Source organism: Dipodomys spectabilis, unplaced genomic scaffold (assembly GCF_019054845.1).
Source record: "Dipodomys spectabilis isolate Male_0828 unplaced genomic scaffold, ASM1905484v1 ptg000032l, whole genome shotgun sequence".
Classification (NCBI taxonomy): domain Eukaryota; kingdom Metazoa; phylum Chordata; class Mammalia; order Rodentia; family Heteromyidae; genus Dipodomys; species Dipodomys spectabilis.
In genome coordinates this window covers 18790618-18811538 of record NW_024870709.1, presented here as the reverse complement: position 1 = coordinate 18811538, position 20921 = coordinate 18790618, and the positions used below count along the sequence as shown (strand labels likewise).

Below are 20921 nucleotides of genomic sequence, written 5' to 3'. Positions count from 1 at the left end.
TTTCCTATAGCTATATAACATTCATTTGCAAAATAATTAAGATTCTACAAACAGAATGTAGAATAATGTTAAAGGTATAAAATATTTAGTAAGTAGAAAAGAAATAATAGTTCTTCTGGTAGCAATCATTCCCTTACTAATTTTTAAGTTATATATTTTTTTCTGTAGTTCAGTTATTTTTCCTATATACCCTTGTCTTGTGTTGGGAGTTTGGAACTGGTAGAGAGGAGGATCTAATACATGAAGAAGATGGTCATAAAAAATCCTCCTTATCTTGAATTTTGTGATCAAATGAATTTTTTAAGATATTCAGGTTATAGTAAACTATCATTTAGTTTAATTTAAAACTCAAGGGATAAATATATCCTATTTACCTCATCTTTAATGATTTTCATGAATGGAAATATGACTCTCACATTAGTTGCTGTTCTTAAAAGCTGGTAGCATTGATCTACAAAAACTTGTTTTGAAGGATTAGATTTAAGCTGTAGTTTACTCCATATGAAAATCAACTCCCTGTAAATAGAAAAAAAAGAGAAATATCAAAAAATACAGTTTATTTAAATACAGTTTTTTTCCTGATTCTATACGAAGTGGAGATACACATATATATGTATGTAGGTATAAGTTTGTATTACCTTTTGCTACCTATATGAGGTTAATAGAAGTTGGGAAAAAAGAAATATCAGAAATTAAAATTTTAAAATAAATGAATCCCATGATATATCTAAAACATCTATGTAGTACTATATCAAATTCTAATATATTAATATAATAGTAGAACTTTGAAACCATCTTTCATTTTCTATGTTCAAATTTAGAAAATGTTATAGACTTTTCAATATAAATATCAAAACTAATACAAAGTCAAGTACATTCTAGTATTGATTCTAAAGTTGAATGCTTTAGTTGATGCTTCCTGTTAACCTATAGTACTTTTAAACAGGCAAGCTATATACTATTTAATATATTTTATAAGTAAATCAGTTCCTATTATATGGCAAAGGTTACTGGATGAACAAGGCTAATAACAGTGGATCTGGATGCAAAGAATAAATATGAAATATAACATATCTTGATATCATGGTTATGCAAATTAGTATTTATAACTGATTAAAGTTATATAGGGTTGAAGTTCAGGTTTCTTAGTTAATAGAGTCTATATCTCAAAGAAATGGGACTTTACCTAGCTTTATGTGGATGAATTTGAAGACATGGCTGAGAAGTAGTTCATCCAAAATGTCTGTGTTCCAAAAACATTCTCAGTCATGGTTGCTTAACAAATAGATCCCCTGGCCTGAACTTGTGAGTTTTCACTATTCTGCCCACTTTCTAATCACCTCCAGTAATAAATTTTACTTTGTGTCCAAAATCATTAAGAAATTTAAAACAAAAATTTAAACACAGACTACCATCATAAAAGTGTATACAATCTAAGAGATTATACATAAAACAAAAACAGCCAGTGTAAGCAAGCAAGCCTCCTTTCTAATGGCTCCATAAATAAATTATTTTATGTCCAAAACCATTAAGTTAAAAATGATTAAAAATTTAAGCACAGTTTGACTATTATCATGAAAGTGCACACAATGCAAGAGCTTATACAGAAAACAAAGTGAAAACAAGCAACAGAAGAAAAGTAAAACTAAACTCCATCTATGTCTATTTCATACTTGATCTGTATGTTTCAGTCTGTCACCATTTTTTTTGTACATACACTCCATTAGAACATACACCTTCCTTGCAAATTTCTGGGCTCTGAATTCTTTACAGATTTTTATACTTTGTCATTTCAATTTAGATTTCATCTTATTAATCCATTAGAACCAACCATACTGTGGAAAAACTGATGATGTTTTTCTAGCTCAACCAGCAACTCTAAACAGTCCTGTGTATTTTCCACAGTCCTGGTTTTAAAAACATAAAAACATGCTCTCAGCCATGTCATTCTTTCTCAGTGTCACCATAGGACCCTTAATTTCATTATACTTCTACAGTGGATGCTAACCTGATTTCTTTCTGGTTTCCTTCATCATTTCACTTATTCAATATTATAGGATGGGAAGAATCAGTATCTGAAACTTCTCTTTTAGGTTGGTGTCTTCACACCATCAGTGACAGTCCAACCAAGCTCTGGTGCCTCAAGTCTGTAGGAATTCTAGTACTCAGAAGGCTGAGTTATGGAGATATGAGGTTTGAAGCCAGCCCAGGCAGAAAACTATAACAGACTTTGTAGTTAATCAATAAAAAGCTAGACTAGCCAAGCACTGGTAGCTCACACTTGTAATCTCAGAAAATCAGGGTGCTGAGATCTGAGGATCATGATTTGAAGACTAGCCAAAAATGACTGTGAGACTTATTTCCAATTAACCACCAAAAAGCCAAAAGTGGGGGAGGTGGTAATAGTTCAAGTGGTAAACTGCCAACCTTGAGGAAAAAAGCCAAGTGAAAGTTTGAAGTACTGAGTTCAAGCCCTAATACCAGCACTACTAACAAAAACAAAACAAAACAAAAAGCCAGCCAGGCACTGACGGCTCATGCCTGTAATCCTAGCTACACAGAAGCCTAAGATCTAAGGATAGCAGTTCAAAGCCAGCCCAGGCAAGAACTTTTATGAGACCCTTATCTCCAATTAACCACCAGAAAACTGGAAGTGGAGCTGTGGCTCAAAATGGTAGAACACTAGTCTTGAGCAAAAAAACTCAGGAACAGGGCCCAGTTCCTGAGTTCAAGCTCCATGACCAAATAAAAATAAAAGTCAGACTGGAAGCATTGCTCAATTTCTAGAGCAGCCACCTTGAGCAAGCAAGAGTAAGGGATGATACACAGTTCAAGCCACAATACTGGTACATATGTGCTTACACACACAGACAGCCCCCACACAAAAAGAGTGTTTCCTTTTACTCTCACTTTTGTTTATGCTAATTGCTTTATGTGGACCATACTTTTTCATTTCTAAGGTAAGCCCTTTCTTCAAAAGATCTAGCAACGTAAATCTATAAGGAAGTTTTCAAAAATAGGGAAGTGTTCAGAATAGACCTCATCCCCATTACTGATTTCATACTCATCATATGCTTCCTTGTATACATTTTATAAGATCTATTTTTCAACTGTTAAATTTTATTGACCTATTATATAGTAGAAATAGTGGCATGATCAGGATTGAGAAGAGAGACTTTATTTATATACTCCTGTGTGTTTGGGAGAGAGTAGAGACAGTACTCTGGTTTGAACTCATAAAACTCATAGCTTTGGGTTAGAAAGACAAGTAAAGCTCTAGTATTTTAAGCCATGTGTCCAGCTGGAGACCTTAATTTCAATACAGCATACACTATCTGGAGTAGTAATATGCAGTTCATAGTGAGCCACCTTTTTCCAGGAATAAACCTAATACATCATGGTGGAACCTAGTAGCTGTGTCTTCTGGTTGCCCCTGACCCTTCCTTATCCTTTAGTATGTTAATTTAGATAGGAGGAACTGACCTTAGGCAGGCCAGTGTCCCTGAGGGTATTCAACTCTACAACATGAAGCTTGGGAACTGCTGTTGTACCTACTGGTGTGCAGCAGGAAAGACTGAAGCCAAATGATGACAAAAGCTAATTTTTGGAAAATAGCTGAAGATTGACTGTATATGATAACCTTTCAATACCAACTTCCCTACAGTAGTTAGATATAGATTATATTAGTTTAAAACTGTCTGTGTAACTTTCCATCCCATTTTGTACTAGCTATTTGACTTTTATCTTGTTAATCTAGTTTTTATAAATGAAAGTTGAGATTATTACTATTCGACATCTTTTTATAATTTTTTTCAGTTTTTAAACGTGTAGTGTATATGTGTGTATGTGTGGGCGTGGGGGGGAGGGGAATTGAACCCAGGCATGCACACATGCTAATCAACTGTTCTACTACAGAGCTATATCCTCCTCCTTATGATTTGATAACTCCTGTATTCCTAAATGCTATCCACTGGAATGAGATAAAGGATGCTGAGAAATATTTTTAATTAAATACCCTCATTTTCTAAAAGGGATACAAAGAAAAACAGATCAAATGTATTTCATAAGACATATCTCTGCAAAAGGTTTTAATACAATAATTAGAAATGATAGGACATATTTTGTAAATATTAGAAATGTCTAAAGAATACTTTCTAACTTGTCCAAAAAATAACTTGAGACTGTTCAGGTAACAATTTTTTAAAGACAAAGGCCTTTCTTCCCTTCTGCTTCTGTAAAGAACAAAAAACATTTCCCAAGATTCTAGGAAGTTTGTCAAGTGAGGACTATCATGTATTTCAGCTTTCTAGCAGGAAAAGCAGAAATCTCAGAATACCATTATAAAATTCCATTATGAATAAATTTACAAAATAGGATTTCAGATTTACTTGTATGTTGGATTTTGAAAGAATATAAGCAAGAAAAGCCACTCTAAAAACTTGATTTCAAAGTCCAAAAGTCCAATGAAGCTTACATTTTCTTTTGCTCAGATTTTTAGAAAGAACAGTACCCTACTATGTTAACTACCAATACATTCTCACACCTGTAATCCTAGATACTCAGGAGGCTGAGATCTAAAGATTGCGGTTCAAAGCCAGCTCAGGAAAAAAAAAGTCCATGAGACTCTTATCTCCAATTAACCAACAGAAATCCAGAAGTGGTGCTGTGACTCAAGTGGTAGAGCCCTTGCCTTGAGATGAAGAGCTCAGGGAGAGTACCCAGGCCCAGAGTTCAAGCCCCAGGACCCACCAAAAAAAAATACAGTCAAAATACACTTTGTAGCTGATTTCTGTTCTTCAATTAAAATTTAAAAAACTAACTTTTAGAAGAAAATGGTGCTAGCATTCAGGAAGCCATCAAAACTAAGACTTTTGTAGAACATCACAAGCTAGGATACCATAAAGACACTTGATGCTCTTTTCAAAAGAGCTAAGCTATTAAAGCAGCCCAGAAGCCCTACAATCGATGAGTGGATCAAAAAAAAAAAAAATGTGGTGCCTATACACAAAGGAATTTGACACAACCATTAGAAAGGTATGTCATTTGCAGAGAAATGGGTGGATCTAGAAAAAAAAATCCTGTTAAGTGAGATAAGCCAAACAGAGAGACAAACAGCACGTTTTCTCTCATATGCAGAAGCTAGACATAAAATACACAAGGCCAAGATAAATTATATAAGACTAGGCATTTTACACACAGTTAGAATGAAGGAGGATACTCTTAGGGGAAGAACAGAAAGACAATGCCTATATGCACATGATCAAATAAAATAATATTTATCAAAATGAACTCTAGGAAGTCAAGAGATTTTAACCTCTTTGTTGCTGTTTTTGTTTTCTTTTCTCTTTGTCTTGTTCATTTATCTGTCTTTAGGAGGGTAAGGGCAACACAGAAGTGGAGGGACAAAGGGTGAACAAATGCAGCAGTGATACTCATTAGACATTAGACACTATGTTGAAAATGAACTAGACAACTTGTGGGTGGTAGTGGGAGAGCACAAGGCAAGGGGTGATACTGTCCACAAAGAAATGTACTCTTTACCTGACTTACATAACCGTAACTCCTTTGGGCATCACGTTTATAATAACAATAAAAAATGAAATTAAAAAAGAAAAAGAAAATGCCAGGTGCCAGCGGCTCATACCTATAATCCCTAGCTGCTCAGGAGGCTGGGATCTGAAGATCGAGGTTCAAAGTCAGGGCTGGCAGGAAATACCATAAAACTTTTTTTGGGGGGGGGGTGGAGGGAGGGAGTCAGTTATATGTTTTAAACTCAGGGCCTGAGTGGTGTCCCTGAGCTTTTTCACTCAAGTGCTCTACTACTTTTAGTCATAGCTCTACTTCAGTTTTCAACTTTCAGCCACAGCTCCATTTCCAGTGATAATTGGAGATAAAAGTCTCATGGACTTTCCTGCCATAACTGGCTTTGAACTGCGATCCTTAAATGTCAGTCTCCTTAGTAGCAAGGATTATAGGCTTGAGCTACCAGCACTAGGATCCTAAGACTCTTATCTCCAATAAGCTAATCAGAAAAAGCTGGAAATAGTGCTGTGGCCCAAATGTTAGAGTGCTAGCCTTGAGCAAATGAAGGTCAGGGACAATACTTAGTTCAAGCCCCAGGACTGGTCAAAAAAAAAGAAACAGAAAACTAAGACAAAGAAGGAAATGCCAGAACAACAGCTCAAGAGCCACATACTTCTATACTTAGAGGCTATCTGTGTCCAACACTACTTTTAAGATCCCTTCTAAAAAGTACAAATTCTTGTATTTTTTTCCTTTGCTTTCATAAGATGAGAAAGTGGTCATTTTTTTGTTGGTTGTTTGTACATGTGTGTGTGTGTGTGTGTGTGTGTGTGTGTGTGTGCGCACACGCGTGTGTGTCCTGAAGGAAAGGAATCAGAATGATTACACTCTTGGATTTCACTTATAGTATTAAAAACCATTTACATTTTAAATAACATGATTGCAAGCTAAACTGCAATTTCAAATATCCTAGCTTGTAAATAGTTTAATTTTAAAAAAACTCACTAAGTTGAAAATGAACTTTACAACTTGGGGTGGGGGAGGAAGAGTTAGGGAAGTGGGGGGGGGAGGGATGGTAGGGGAAAAACAAAAGAGGAAGTAACAGTACTCAATAGGAAATGTACTCATTATCTTCCTCATGTAACTGTAACCCCTCTGTACAGTATTTTTACAATAAATATATGTATATATATATATAACCACATGCTCCAAGTGAAACTTAAATTCAAATTCAAACATAATTGTTTGATTATAACAAATACCTTAAAGATTTAATCTATCAATTGTGGCATAGGAGTTTTACAAATACCTAGTTCTTTTTACAATGCCCTATCAGTTTTTTAAAAACAGCCTAACATTTTTACATGCATTTTTTAAAAATACCTAAAGTCCAACCTCTATTAATCAAATATTCTTTCTGTTTCCCATTTTACCATTTCACTTCTGTATTGTGTAAACTTACCATATATAATACATATCCCCATTCTGGAGCTGTGGAATAAGAAAGGATTCACAGAGTTGCAAGGCTAACATAGTCTTGCCTTCTTTCTCAGTGTTACAGATGATATCAATTCCATTCTTGCAGTCAGTTTTCATTAAATGCTGTAAGAATAAAGTGAAAATAATTATAATTTAAAATAACTAAAAAGCTAGTTGCAAAAGTGTTTAAAAATTTCTTAGAGCACATTCATGAGTTTTTAGTTTTCTTCTACAATGATAATGATGTACTGTGCAGAATTATATTTGTGGTCTTACAGTTCCACTACATACTATCTATGTCTACGAACACTTTTTTACCCTGAGTATCTGTAATATCATTAATGGGCATGGGTATTAGGAAAAGATAATTCTTACATCTCAAAGAAACAAAATAAACAAAACCATTATACTTCTTAGTACTTTAATAGGCAAAATCTTTTTTTTTTTTTTGGGGGGGGGGGTCCGGTTGTGGGGCCTGAACACTGGGCCTGGATGCTGTCCCTCAGCTCTTCAGCTCAAGGCTAGCGCTCTACCTCTTGAGCCACAGCACCAGTTCCGGCTTTTTTCTTTTTTGCTTATGTGGTGCTGAGGAATCGAACCCAGGGCCTCAAGCATGCAAGGCAAGTGCTCTACCACTGAGCCACCTTCCCAGCCCTAATAGGCAAAATCTTATTTTGTATTTGACTTCTTTTGTCACAATACTAGACTAATACTCATATTTTCTAAATTTTATCTTTTGGTAAAATCAGATTCTGCCTTATTTCAGGATATTTAAAGAATGGTTCTAGGTAATATTAGATAACATGATACTGAAATCCTTACTATTACCACAAAAGGAATTGGACAATGTTTGTTTTAGATAGGGTTAAAATGATAATAGGCAAAAATAGTCTCACTACCTCCCGGAATAGTTGATCTTCTACAGGTGACATAAACAGACATGTGAAGAGGGCTTGATGGAAGTACAAGTCTTTATTCATTTCTGGGTGATTTATACATGATTTAATAAGAGCCATTGCTTCAGGTATGCGTTCACAAGCAATTAGGTATCTGGCACGTAGTTCAAAGAACAGTGGATTCTCAGAACTTAAATATTTGTTTACTGAAAAAGAAAACAGATTAGTACTTTTGAAAAAGATTCAAACCTTGTTGTTTGAAGCTTTACCACTGAAATAAGGTATTTTAAGGTGATTAACACATTATTGAATTCAATAACATTTTCCTTAGCATATTCAGTTGTGGGGCTGGGAAGATGACACCAAAACAGTGCTTAAGATATGTTAATAACTCCTCAGTTTAAAAAACTAAAAGTATTTAAAAAAATAAAAATAATAAAATTTTTTGCATGTGTATATATAATATTTTTTTATTGTGAAAATGCTGTACAGAGGGGTTACAATTACCTGGGAAAATAATAAAAATTTTTAAAAGAAAAAAATTCTTCTTTTAGTTTATTAATATATTAAAAGTATGTTTCAAATAGCACAGTCTGTTTTTCTTCTTTAAGATTATACAATTTATTTCTCACAGCCCAAAATTTTCATTAGTATATGATTAGAAGACTGAATCTTAAATTAGCACACTGAAACCACACTAATTCAGATTAATTATAAAGAAATATAAACCAATGACAAGCTAGACATGTTGTATTTCATTACTTTTTAAAGTAATCCAAATAATGCCAAATTGGATTGCTTATTAATATGTGTTCTTGTATTACCAAGTATAATTAGTAATTTATATATTCAGAGAATTTCAAAGCATAAAAATATCCTTAACACTCCAAGTTTATTTAAAACAACAATATATGACAGGAATTGTAGAGATCAAAAACTGAGCCTCCAAGATGTTAAATAACTCTTCTAAAGACAAAAATTTGCACGCGACAAAGCCAATTCTGGAGCCTATATTTTATGATTTTTAATTCAAATTTTAAAATTATATATGTTAAACAACCAAGTTGATTATAAGTAATGTATTATTCTGGCGTAAACAATTGCTTAAAGAAATGTATGATAATCACTTGAAGTTATTACAAAAATTAAACTTCATTCTCATCTTTACCCTAATGAGCACTAGTTAGAATCATTCATATTAATGAGACTGTAGAATAGCTTTTCCCAAAAAGAGGTAAGCTAGTGAAGTTAAGAAAGGAATATTCATTATTTTAATTTCAATGATTCTCAACTGAAAGGGCCATCAACCCTCAAACCAACCAGAAATTCGTTCTAGCACCTACTTAGAAAAGCTTAAAAACTACCCTAAAACCTTAAACATCCTTTTTCCCTCTATGCACATCTTTTGAAGCTTTGTCTTACTTCTACCCTCTATCTTCTCAAGCCATATTTTTCAGTTTTTTCCAGCTGTGCACTTTGACTTTCTTATATTTCTTATATTTGACTCCTCATAATTTCTCCTAGTAATCCAGCTTGTTCTCTTAGATTCTTGTTCTTTTTCTTTAATTTCTTTCCAAGATTCACACATCAGAGCTTTCTTTTGTATCCTTTCGGTTCTCCATACCACTATTACTTATATCCTGATCCTTTTCTTATAGTGTTGTCTCACTTTCCATGTTGTCTCCTCTTCTCAGCATCATAGCCCTATACCCACAGTAGGGCTTGTTTGCTCTTGTCTGAGAATCAACAACTTGTCCAATCAATCTCCACACTAACCCACTCCATCTATTAACCTAAGCCAAATGGTAATCTAGTTATTCTGGAATATGAATGTTTCACCAGATTAAGATCTGACTAAACTTCTTGCTAATTCACTTCTGCTGAGCTTACATTCTAAATTTTAGTGATCCAATATGATGATATCAAACATTATAGTTTGAAAAACAAAAGGGTTAACTATATAGAAACAACCACCAGCAGCTCCTAGTGATCCAATATGATGATATCAAACATTGTAGTTTGAAAAACAAAAGGGTTAACTATATAGAAACAACCACCAGCAGCTCCTATCTCAAAAAGAAATTTTTGGTGACATGGTCCACTATGTTCTGTGTTTTAAGAGTTATGTTGTAAAAAATAGGCAATAAGGACCTGAGACAAAAGTGATAAATACTACTCCATAAGATCTAGAATTGAAATAATTAGCTTACTCATCAGTCATCCTGTAGCCATTCAAGTGAAAAATAATAAATATATTCTTAATATATACTTAATAAATATAAGTACTCTTCACAGAAGCACTGAATTAACTACAGAATGAATATTTGGTAGTGTATATATCATAGGAGTGGTGACAAAAAAATTCAGTGTTAGCTCTCACAAAAACGCTTCTAAGAGCTTTGTTGCATAATGATAGCACATATGACCCCAGAAAGGTTTCTTCTATGTAAGTTAGATTCCATGTGCTTTTGTGAAAATTCATTTCTAATTTGTTTTTTTTTAAAAAGGCTTTCCTATTTAAAGCAACTGAAATAAAAGTCCCTGTAAACAGCATCCAATAAATATGTTAATACTTTAAATCCCATGATTATAAATGTATGTACCTGAGAAGGCATTAAAAATTACTTTGGGCCAACTTGGAAAAACTAATTAAACATTCTTTACTTGAAATACATTATTCATTATCATAAATATTAAAAATTATTATTCTACTTAGATAATAAAATTATGTTTGCTTCTCACAAACCCCGGTTTTGATATTTAGTCTTTGATATACCTATCTCCTGAGAAGCTGGCTGAGCTTTAAGAACAGCTTGCAACACTGGATCTTCCCATGGGCCACCATCTCTAATGATTCGAGTCACTAGTTCCAGATTCACATTTCCATATCTGCTGAGGTGATTCTGGCATTCCTAAGAGAGAAAAATCATTTTTGATTTGGAATTTAAAGGGATTAAAAACTAAACTTGATCATCATTGTCAATAAAATAACTGATAGTCAAATAAGACAGATAGGAAGATATAAAGGAGAAAGTATTATTACTATAACCTAAGGTGAGTGGGGAACAAAACTCTATTCATATGCAAATAGGTTTTAATGCCAAAGGTTATATAACATATAGATAACAGGATTCAGAAAATCCACTGAAGCAAGGATGAAGTATAACCTAAGGAAAAAGTTCCCATTGAAGCAGGGATGAAGTATTACCTAATGGAAAAACTATTTTTGGGAAAAGAACCGGGGTATGAAAAAAAAATTGTATGAGTAAATTTTAGTTTCTGCAGAGAGCAAGGGCACTAGCAAGTACATTCTAGTTAGCCAGTTTCACCTAGTGACCGAGTAACTAGGTCACCCAGTGACCTTGTCTCACAAAATAACTTTATAAGTTCCAAAGAAGAGTTTCTTTTTTGTGTGTGCACACAAACATGAGTGTATTTCTTGGGTGGATATTATGGAAACACTCCTATGGGACATAGCTCTGGATGAAAGTAGTAATATAAAATCTTTTCATTTCATTACAGGTTCACTTGTGTAATCCTAACTACTTTGGGTGGCTAAGATCTGAGGATCCAGGTCCAAAGCCAGCCTGGGCTGAAAAGTTTGTGAGAATCTTATCTCCAATTAACCACCAAAAAAGATGGAAGTGGAGGTATGGATCAGGTGGTAGACCACCAGCCTTGAGTAAAAAAGCCAAGTGAGATCTTGAGGTCCTGAATTCTAGTCTCAGTAAAAGACAAAGAATCAAACAAACAAAAACCTCTGTGGTCTATTTAAAAAATCATAATGAAAGAGGACAAAAAAACCCAGAAATATTTTCAATCTTTTTTTGAATACTCTGACAATATTCAATTCAATACCACTAAAGTGAATAAGCATTTAAATCACTATAAAAGTCACAACATAATCTAGAGCATATAGGCATACTATCTTTTAGACTCTTTATACCTTGCTTCTCTTTCAGAATAAATTGTGGAATAGGCTTACTGTTTTACTCCAGAAGGAAGATTTTGAATTTTTGCTTGTTTATTGACTGTTCTCTAGCTTGAATTCAGGGCCAATTAACCAGTTGAGCCAAACCCCAAGTCCTTGATGCCATTTTAAAGAAGTGATTATGTGTCTGTAAAGCTGTCTGACCCTATATATTAACGTGAACATTTCAGCAGTTACCAAAGCACAAAATTCTCATTTCTTAACCTCACATTTATTCATTTACCTATTACACATCAAAAAATCCTTATCTTCAGCTGGTCTCGGCCACATGTCCCAAATTCATCTTGCATTTTCTTGCCTATGACTTTTTCTCATGTCACTTTCTCCTACAAAAACATACCTAAATCCTGTATTTTTGTTTCCCTTAATGCTTCTTTTTTTTGGGGGAAGGGGAAATTAGCTAGAACAGAATGGCATCAAACTTCTATCCTTTTGCCTTAGGATCCCAAGTACTAAGATTATAGCCTTGTCAACAAACCACACCTGGCTAATTCCTATCTTTTCCACTGTCTCACTTGCCCAGATCATCCTCCACTGGTTATTTCAATCCATAATAATTTAATTACTGTTCTGTAGAAATAAAAATTATACTAGTCTACTCTAATGTTCATTGTTTGAGAGTCTACATTATGTTACATGTCTAGTAAAGACTTTACTATGTAGGTAAAAGCTTTGCAAACAGCTAGAAGTGTGTCAAAGCAAATACACTATTAATAACTTTTTGATCAAAATGGAGCATTATAGGAATCTGTTGAAGAAAAATAAGTTAACAAGAGAGTGCCAGGGTTGATCCCCCAAGTAAATGGTAAAAGATCTAATGTTCATTACATTCACACAATTTGTCCTTCTTACCTACTAGTTTTATTCTTTCTCTTACCCAGATACAAAATGAAAACTAGGCCTCTTAGCTTTAGAAGCTTAGTATGAGATGAGAAAATCTGGATATCACCACAGGAAAAAACTAACATGGTACACAGTCTACTTGTAGTCTATGCAAGAAAAATACTTTCTTACCTGGATAGTTCTAAATTACAGCAGCTACTGTATATGCCAGAATGTACTCAGGTATCTACAGGCCTGGTAGCAGCTCTGGTCTAGCACATGTGAAATTGGAATCTTGGCTATGAACTGCTTGGAAATACAGTTAAAAATTAACCTTAAGATATTTAACTATCTGCAGGGAAAAATAGGACCTTAAACACTGTAACCTTAGCAGCCATAAAAACTTATAAGCAAAACTTTTACATACCCAGTAAACTTTTTCAGGGGAGAGTTTTAGAAATAGAAAAAATGTGAAGTTCTAAACTATTTTACCTGGAATGATCCAAGAATATCCTTTAAAGGCTCTTCATAAAACTCGTCTCTTCCAAAGAACAGCAGCAACTCAAAGAAACTCCTACAATGAACAGATGAATAATAGAATGATTATGGAAGGATTGTCTAAACTAGTCAACAAAGTCTAGTTTAACCCAAGAATGTTAAAGGATGGATAAAATTTACACAAAACCAGAAGGAGGATCACTATGAAAGCACGTATCTAATAAAGGACAAAATTCCAAACTCCAAACTTACCCTGATTAGCCCTTTCATAGTAGTACCCATTTTCTGGTACCTCCTTTTTAAATAAATTACTTAGAAAATACTTTAAATACTTGTGCTTTTAATACTTTATACGTTGTCACCACACACACACCCCTCTTTTCTCTTCTTTTCCCTTTGGTAGTATTAGGACTTGAATACATGGCTTATGACTGGTCTTTTTAGATCCAGACTGGCACTCTACCACATAAGCCATGCCTCTACTCCCACCTTTGCTTTCTGTTTAATTCTCCAACTAAAAAAAAAAAAACAAGTCTCTTGATTTGTCTGTCTAGGCTGGCTTTAAACCACAATTCTCAAATCTCATCCTGCTGAGTAGCTAGGATTATAGACCTGAGCCACTGGTGCCTAGCTTAAATTGTGTTTATATAAATGGTTTACCTTCAAAATAAACTGTTAGGGCTGGGAAGGTGGCTCAGTGGTAGAGCGCTTGCCTTGCATGCATGAGGCCTGGGTTCAATTCCTCAGCACCACATAAGCAAAAAGAAAAAAGCCGGAAGTGGCACTGTGGCTCAAGTGGTAGAGCGCTAGCCTTGAGCTGAAGAGCTGAGGGACAGCGCCCAGGCCCAGAGTTCAGGCCCCACAACCGGACCCCCCCCCCCAAAATAAAATAAAATAAAATAAAAACTGTTAATTAAGACTAAAATTTTAAAAGGTACGCATTAACTATTAAGTCCAAAAAAGTCACTTCTATTAAAAATGATAATATACTGCACAGAAAAGTGAAGTGAATCTTTTTCAAGCATAGAAAACTGTTCTACCTCACACATACTTAAGTAAAAACCATAAAGATGAAAAGCCTTTTCTTTTTAAAACAATAGTTTATGTATTCTTTGATGTCTTTTTAGTGTACAAACCAAGCCATTATGACTTGTTGAAGGGACTGTAAATGGAACTACCTCTTTTAAGAGCAATACAATAATTTAAGATTGTACACATGTCATTTGACCTAGCAGTTCCAATTACAAGAATTCCATCCTCCAGCTAAACACATGTAAGTTCAAAGACTTGAATACAAGCCTTAATATCAGATTTTTAAAAGCAAAATCTAGAAATCCAAATGTTGGCCATCAAGGAAAAAGTATATTAATTTCAAGTACACCCATATAATGGAATATAATACAAATATAAATGAGAATATTAATGACAACCTTTGTATCTATATCAATAAAGAAAAAAAAGTGTTCAGCAAGGATGCAGGCATATTAATTAAACTACTCACCCATGACTGATTTTTTTCTTTGGTCAACTTACATAAAAAAATATTGCATGGGAAATTTTTGAACTAGACCGTTTGTAAGTTCGAAATCATGTGCTGTTCTATCTAAGTAATGTGGTTTAATCGTACACTGTCCAAAGGAGACATGTATCATCCTTTTATGCAGGGTATCCACAGTATATATGCTACCTGCCACATAGTCAGTAGTTGTCTCAGTTATCAGATCAGCTGTCAAGATATTGCAGTGTTTGTGTTCAAATAAGCCTTATTTTAATTAATAATATCCCTAGAGCACAAAATAATGATCTAAAAGTGATCCCAGAAAGTAAAACATAAAGATGTAACAGAATTCCAATATAACCTGGTTATAGAAAAACAAATTTGAACTATGATTCAAAATTAGGAGCAATAAAGGAAATTCATAAATATTAACTGCAGTTAAAAATCCTTGCCATGCACCAATGGCTCAAGCCTGTAATCCTAACTACTCAGGACGCTGAGATCTGAGGATCATGGTTCAAAGCCAGTCCAAGCAGGAAAGTCCGTGAGAATCTTATCTCCAATTAACCACCAGAAAATGGCACTGTGGCTGAAGTGGGTGAGCACTCACCTTGAGCTGAAGAGCTCAGGGATAGCGCCCAGGCCCAGAGTTCAAGCCCCACAACCAACCCCCTCAAAAAAATCCTTGATTTTCAGAAATGTATTGAAGGTATAACCACTATGGCCAAAGCAAAGATGGATGTAAAATATATACTGCAACTTATTTTATTTTGGGTCCAGTCGTGGCCTGAACTCTGAGTCTGGGCGCTGCCCCTCAGCTCTTCAGCTCAAGGCTAGCGCTCTACCACTTGAGCCATAGCACCACTTCTGGCTTGTTTTTTTACTTGTGGGTGCTGAGGAATCGAACCCAGGACCTCAAGCATGCAAGGCAATCGCTTTACCACTGAGCCACCTTCCCAGCCCTATACTGCAACTTACATCACAAAAGAGCTTAATATCACAAATATATAAAGAGCTCATGAAAATTAAGAAAAATTCCAATTAATATGCTTATAAAATGATTAAAATATAAGTAGGTAGCTCACAAAAGAATATAACCCCAAGTATCACTATAACACAGTTCCTGAGACTGGATAATTGGTACAATTTTGCTTGACTCACAAATAAATTCTGGAGGCTAAGCAAGACACCAGCAGGTCTGATGCCTGGAGAGGTTATTCTGTACTTCCAACATGGTGCCTTATACAGTGTACAAGGAAACTTGACCTCAGGGCCTGACAGCTCTTCTTAAGCTTTTTTGCTCAAGGCTAGTGCTCTACCACTTTGAGCCATAGCACCACTTTTGGTTTACTGGGGGTTAATTGAAGTGGTTAATTGAAAGTCTCATGGACTTTTCTGCCCAAACTGGCTTCGAGACACGATCCTTAGACCTCTGCCTCCTGAATAGCAAGGATTACATGAGTGAGCCATCAGCACCAGGCCAAGAAAGGTAATTTTAATTCAAATTCTCTACAAGTATTTTTTTTTAAAGAAATAGGCCTGTTTTAAGAGACCATGGTAGTTCTCTGCTAACCAGCATGACCTCAATCGTTCAATACTGGGATAGCATTAAGCTTGACAGGATATTCTACAGAATTAAAAAGCAAAGTGCAGGGCTGGGAAGGTGGCTCAGTGGCAGAGCGCTTGCCTTACAATGCATGAGGCCCTGGGTTCGATTCCCCAGCCCCACATAAGCAAAAAGAAAAAAGCCCGAAGTGGCGCTGTGGTTCAAGTGGTAGAGCGCTAGCCTTGAGCTGAAGAGCTGAGGGACAGCGCCCAGGCCCAGAGTTCAGGCCCCACAACTGGACCCAAAAAAAAAAAAAAAAAAAGCAAAGTGCTTGCAGAGATCTGAGCATCTGCTTGCTAAAATTCTATTTTAACTATAATTGTTATTAAACATTTAAAATTAAAACTAGAAACTCAGGTGAATAAATATGAAATTTTCATTTTAAGATTTTATGAATGATTTCTTCCACAGAATAAATGTCTTTTTTTTCTCTTTTGTGCCAGTAGAGTGCTCAAAGTTAGCACTCTACCACTTGAGCCACAGCTCACTTCTGGCTTTTTTGGTGGTTAATTAGAGATAGTCTCACAAACTTCCCTGACCAAACTGGCTTCAAATCACAATCTTCACATCTCAGCCTTCTGAGTAGCTAGGATTATAGATGTGAGCCACTAGCATCCTGGTTAAAAATCTATTCTTTTTTTTTTTATTGTGAAATACTGTACAGAGGAGTTATAATTACATGGGCAAGAAAATGAGTACATTTCTTATCAAGCAATATAGCCTCCTCCTTTGTTTCCCCTTCTCATCCCATCCTCCCCCTACCCTCCCAACCAAAGTTGTAAAGTTCGTTTTCGACATAACAACTTGTACATCTCATTGTTGCAATGGGTCCACCTGTATCCCTATTTAAATGATTTGTTTTTTCCCTTCCCCTCCACAAATTATAACAACATCAAATACAGTGAAAGCAGGGGTTATACCGTGGGGGAGGGACATACAAGGCAACAAAGAAATAATCTTATAAATGTGTTAGAAACAATTGCATGAAAGAAAAAAAACATCTGAATACGTATCTTAGGGTTCATTTCCCTAATATCAACTTAACTGACCTTTTCTGCTTGACTCATAAAAATCTATTCTTTTTTTTTTTTTTTGGGGGGGGGGGGTCCAGTTGTGGGGCCTGAACTCTGGGCCTGGGCGCTGTCTCTCAGCTCTTCAGCTCAAGGCTAGCACTCAACCACTTGAGCCACAGTGCCACTTCCAGCTTTTTTCTTTATTCTTCTGTGATGCTGAGGAATCGAACCCAGGGCCTCAGGCATGCAAGGCAAGCGCTCTACCACTGAGCCACCTTCCCAGCCCCTAAAAATCTATTCTTAAGATACATCAACAGATGTGTTTAGAAGTAAAGAGTACTTACACAGCAAGACTACTCAAGACATATTGTACGTGCTCACATTCATCTGGGAACGATGCACTGGCTGATGTGAAACAACAAAGTGCAGTCTGAAGAACTTGAAGCTGGGGCAAAGGGACCTGCCATCTTCCAGCATAATCTTCAACCACCTGTAGGGTAAAAATCAAGAAGTATTTAGAAATCTTTAGTATAGAAGTTGAGAACATTTTATAAAAAACATGTTCTATACTTAGTATACCTTAGCAAACACATCAAAATTTACTCATTTTACATCACCTTATAAATCTGAAAGGGAAATTTTTCAAGTTACCATCAAGTTGCAAACAAAAAATAATTCATACATACAGACATAATTGGACCAAGTTCAGAACCTTCAGTTATATATTAAGGACCATGAATCAATATTCTTTAGCATGTAGTCAATTACTAATATTAATTCTTTCCCACCTTTCCATATGTCCATAGAATGGCATGAGACAATTTGTAAGGGGGGAAAAGGATGAAATCTACATAGAGTGAGTCTGTTGCATCTCTCTTATCTATTAACAATAATCTTGAGTAGAATTAGTATTTAAAATAATCTGATTTAATGAATTCATAATTATGGTTAAAGATAAAGATACCTTTTTCACTACTGACAATCATTTATTTATATAAACTCCTTGGCTTTTCAACTCAAGGCTAGTGCTCTACCACTTGAGCCACAGGTAAGTCTCATGGATTTTGCTGTCTGGCATGGCTTTAAACTGAACCAAGATCTGCAGATCTGGGAACCAAGATGGTGGTTCCCAGCCACCATCACTTAGCTTGAACTTTTTCTTTTTCTTTTTTAATGAATTCAGAACTCACTGACTTTAATTCTAGTATTACAGGAGCTACTATAAGAGAACTGAAGGAAGAAAAAAGCAGAGAGAAAGGAAGAAAGGAGTGCCTAACTTAAGATTAATCTAAAGAGTCTAGAACAATTAAAAGTGGAGTAAATGATAGGTAAGGGTAAGAAACAAGGATCAAAGAGATACTGTTTTTACTAGATACTAAAGAATAAACATCAGAAATATCAAAAGCAACTTCAAGCTGGGCACTGATGGGTCACACATGTAATTTGAGAATCTGGAGATCTGAGAATCATAGTTCAAAGCCAGCCTGAACAGTAAAGTCAGTGAGATTCATCTCCAATAAACTACTCAAAAAAGGCAGAAGTGGTACTGTGGCTCAAGTGTAGAATGCTAGCCTTGGGAGAAATTGATAAGGGAGTTAAAGCCCTAAGACAGTATGCACATGCGCGTGCACACACGCGTGAGCGCACGCACGCACATATACACAGAAGGCAACTTCATCTCAGGTACCTGTGAATAAGTGACATAAATATGGGGCACAATAAAAGTACTTTTATCAATATTCCAATAAGCCTAAGAATTTCAGGGAGCCGGACAACAGCCTAGGTAACAAGATTAAATATTTCTTAGTATACAAAGTTGGAGAGAGAAAAACCACAAAAAACAAGGGTAGAACAGTAGAGGCTAAGGACATTGCCTGGAGTTTTAACACTCCAGGTGACACTTTACAAGAAGCAGAAGCAGCTATGATTACACATTTATTTTCAGCACAAGAGTACTAAGGTAACACAAAATAAAACTTAAAAAATCTTTAAATGATGAAACATAAAGTAGGGAATATCAAAGTATATAACAAGGGTAAGGATGGGATAGGGAAAGATGGGAGAAAATGATGTATGGGATGACATTAATCAAAATGCACTGTACTCATCACCTGACTTCTGGAATTGAACCGCCCCCCCCCTTTTTTTGGGTCGGTCGTGGGGCCTGAACTCTCGGCCTGGGCACTGTCCCTCAGCTCTTCAGCTCAAGGCTAGCACTCTACCACTTGAGTGTCAGCTCCACTTCCAGCTTTTTTATGTGGTGCCGAGGAATTGAACCCAGGGCCTCATGCATGCAAGGCAAGCACTCTACCACTGAGCCACCTTCCCAGGCCCAAACCCCTTTATTCAACTAGCTAACAAAAATAAACATAAATAAGTAGAGCCCCAGCTGAGTCAGCAAATCAGACCAGAATCCGAGTTCAAACCCCATTATCACAATTAGAAGGGGGGGGGGGGGGAGAGACAGAGGGAGGAAGGGAGAGAGGAGGAGAGAGGTGGGGAGGGAAGGAGGGATGGGAGGGAGGGAGGGAAGGAGGGATGGAGGGAAGGCCAGAAAGGAAGTTTGCTTTGAAGAGATAAAACTTTTGCCCTGGTTTCAATACTGTATAATTTATAAATGTAGCCAAACATCACTCTATAGTATGTACAAGTTTTATACTATTATGTTAAAAAATATAGTCGCTTGATTCATTATTTAAAATGTCTTGATCTTGGGCCATCATGAATCAATATCCTTGAATTGGAAAATAAAATTGTTAATTTTTTAAATGTCAAAAAATAAAATGAAATAGGGAACATCAATTAAGACCTGGTGCCTTGCGCTGCTCTCCATGGAAATTTGTAAATTCATATACTACCAAAAAGGAAGAAACACTAATTCTCCCCAAAAATCAGACAACACAGTGGCACAACTGACCACTTGATGAGGTTGTCCACCCAAATTTAGTAACTAGTTACGGATCCTAGCAGTTGGCACAACTGACTGACATCTTGGCTGGTGTAAATAAAATTGTCTGGGCCCAGTCTTTTCTGTATGCTAAAGTTTACAAGAAGTATTTTGAAAGCTTGGTTCCTACTTGTCTAAGTTTCTGGATCTGATCAAACTAATGTATTAGTCAATGGATAGATTCATAATTTGATGACATTACTGGGAAGTGATAGAAATTTTCAGGGGTGAGACTTAGTAAGATGAAGAAGACCACTAGAAGATATCACTCCTAGTGATGTCTAAGTCCACTCCTTTCCTACTGTACTGTATATGTACATTCCCTTAAACACTATAATGCTCTGCCTCATCTCAGACCCAAAGCAATAGAGCCAGGCAATCACGGACTACAATCTCTGTTATCCTGAGCCAAGTGTTGTCTTTATTCCCTTTATGTTGTTTTCTGGGGTATTTGTTATCACAATGAATAAGTAAGTAAAACAAGCACCTGTGGCTCATGTCTCTAATTCTTACTACTCAGAGACTAACATCTGACACTTGAGGTTCTGAGACAGGACAGACACATTTTTGAGACCCTTATCACCAGTTAACTCTATAATAGAGGTATGGCTCAAGTGGTAGGGCACAAACCATGAGAAAGAAAGGTGA

At 35.7% G+C, this 20921-nt stretch overlaps 1 protein-coding gene across 1 annotated transcript in view; it reads right to left on the bottom strand.

Annotated features, from left to right (window-relative positions):
• Znf654 (zinc finger protein 654) overlaps nt 1-20921 on the bottom strand; it is a 38824-nt gene that overhangs the window by 7048 nt on the left and 10855 nt on the right. Inside the window, exons 2-7 of the mRNA XM_042676671.1 lie at nt 17671-17816; nt 13204-13285; nt 10675-10810; nt 7902-8104; nt 6986-7125; nt 375-516 (exon numbers count right to left, since the gene is read on the bottom strand). Of these exons, the coding sequence (XP_042532605.1) occupies nt 375-516; nt 6986-7125; nt 7902-8104; nt 10675-10810; nt 13204-13285; nt 17671-17816 (849 nt within the window). The remainder of the gene's footprint in view (nt 1-374; nt 517-6985; nt 7126-7901; nt 8105-10674; nt 10811-13203; nt 13286-17670; nt 17817-20921) is intronic.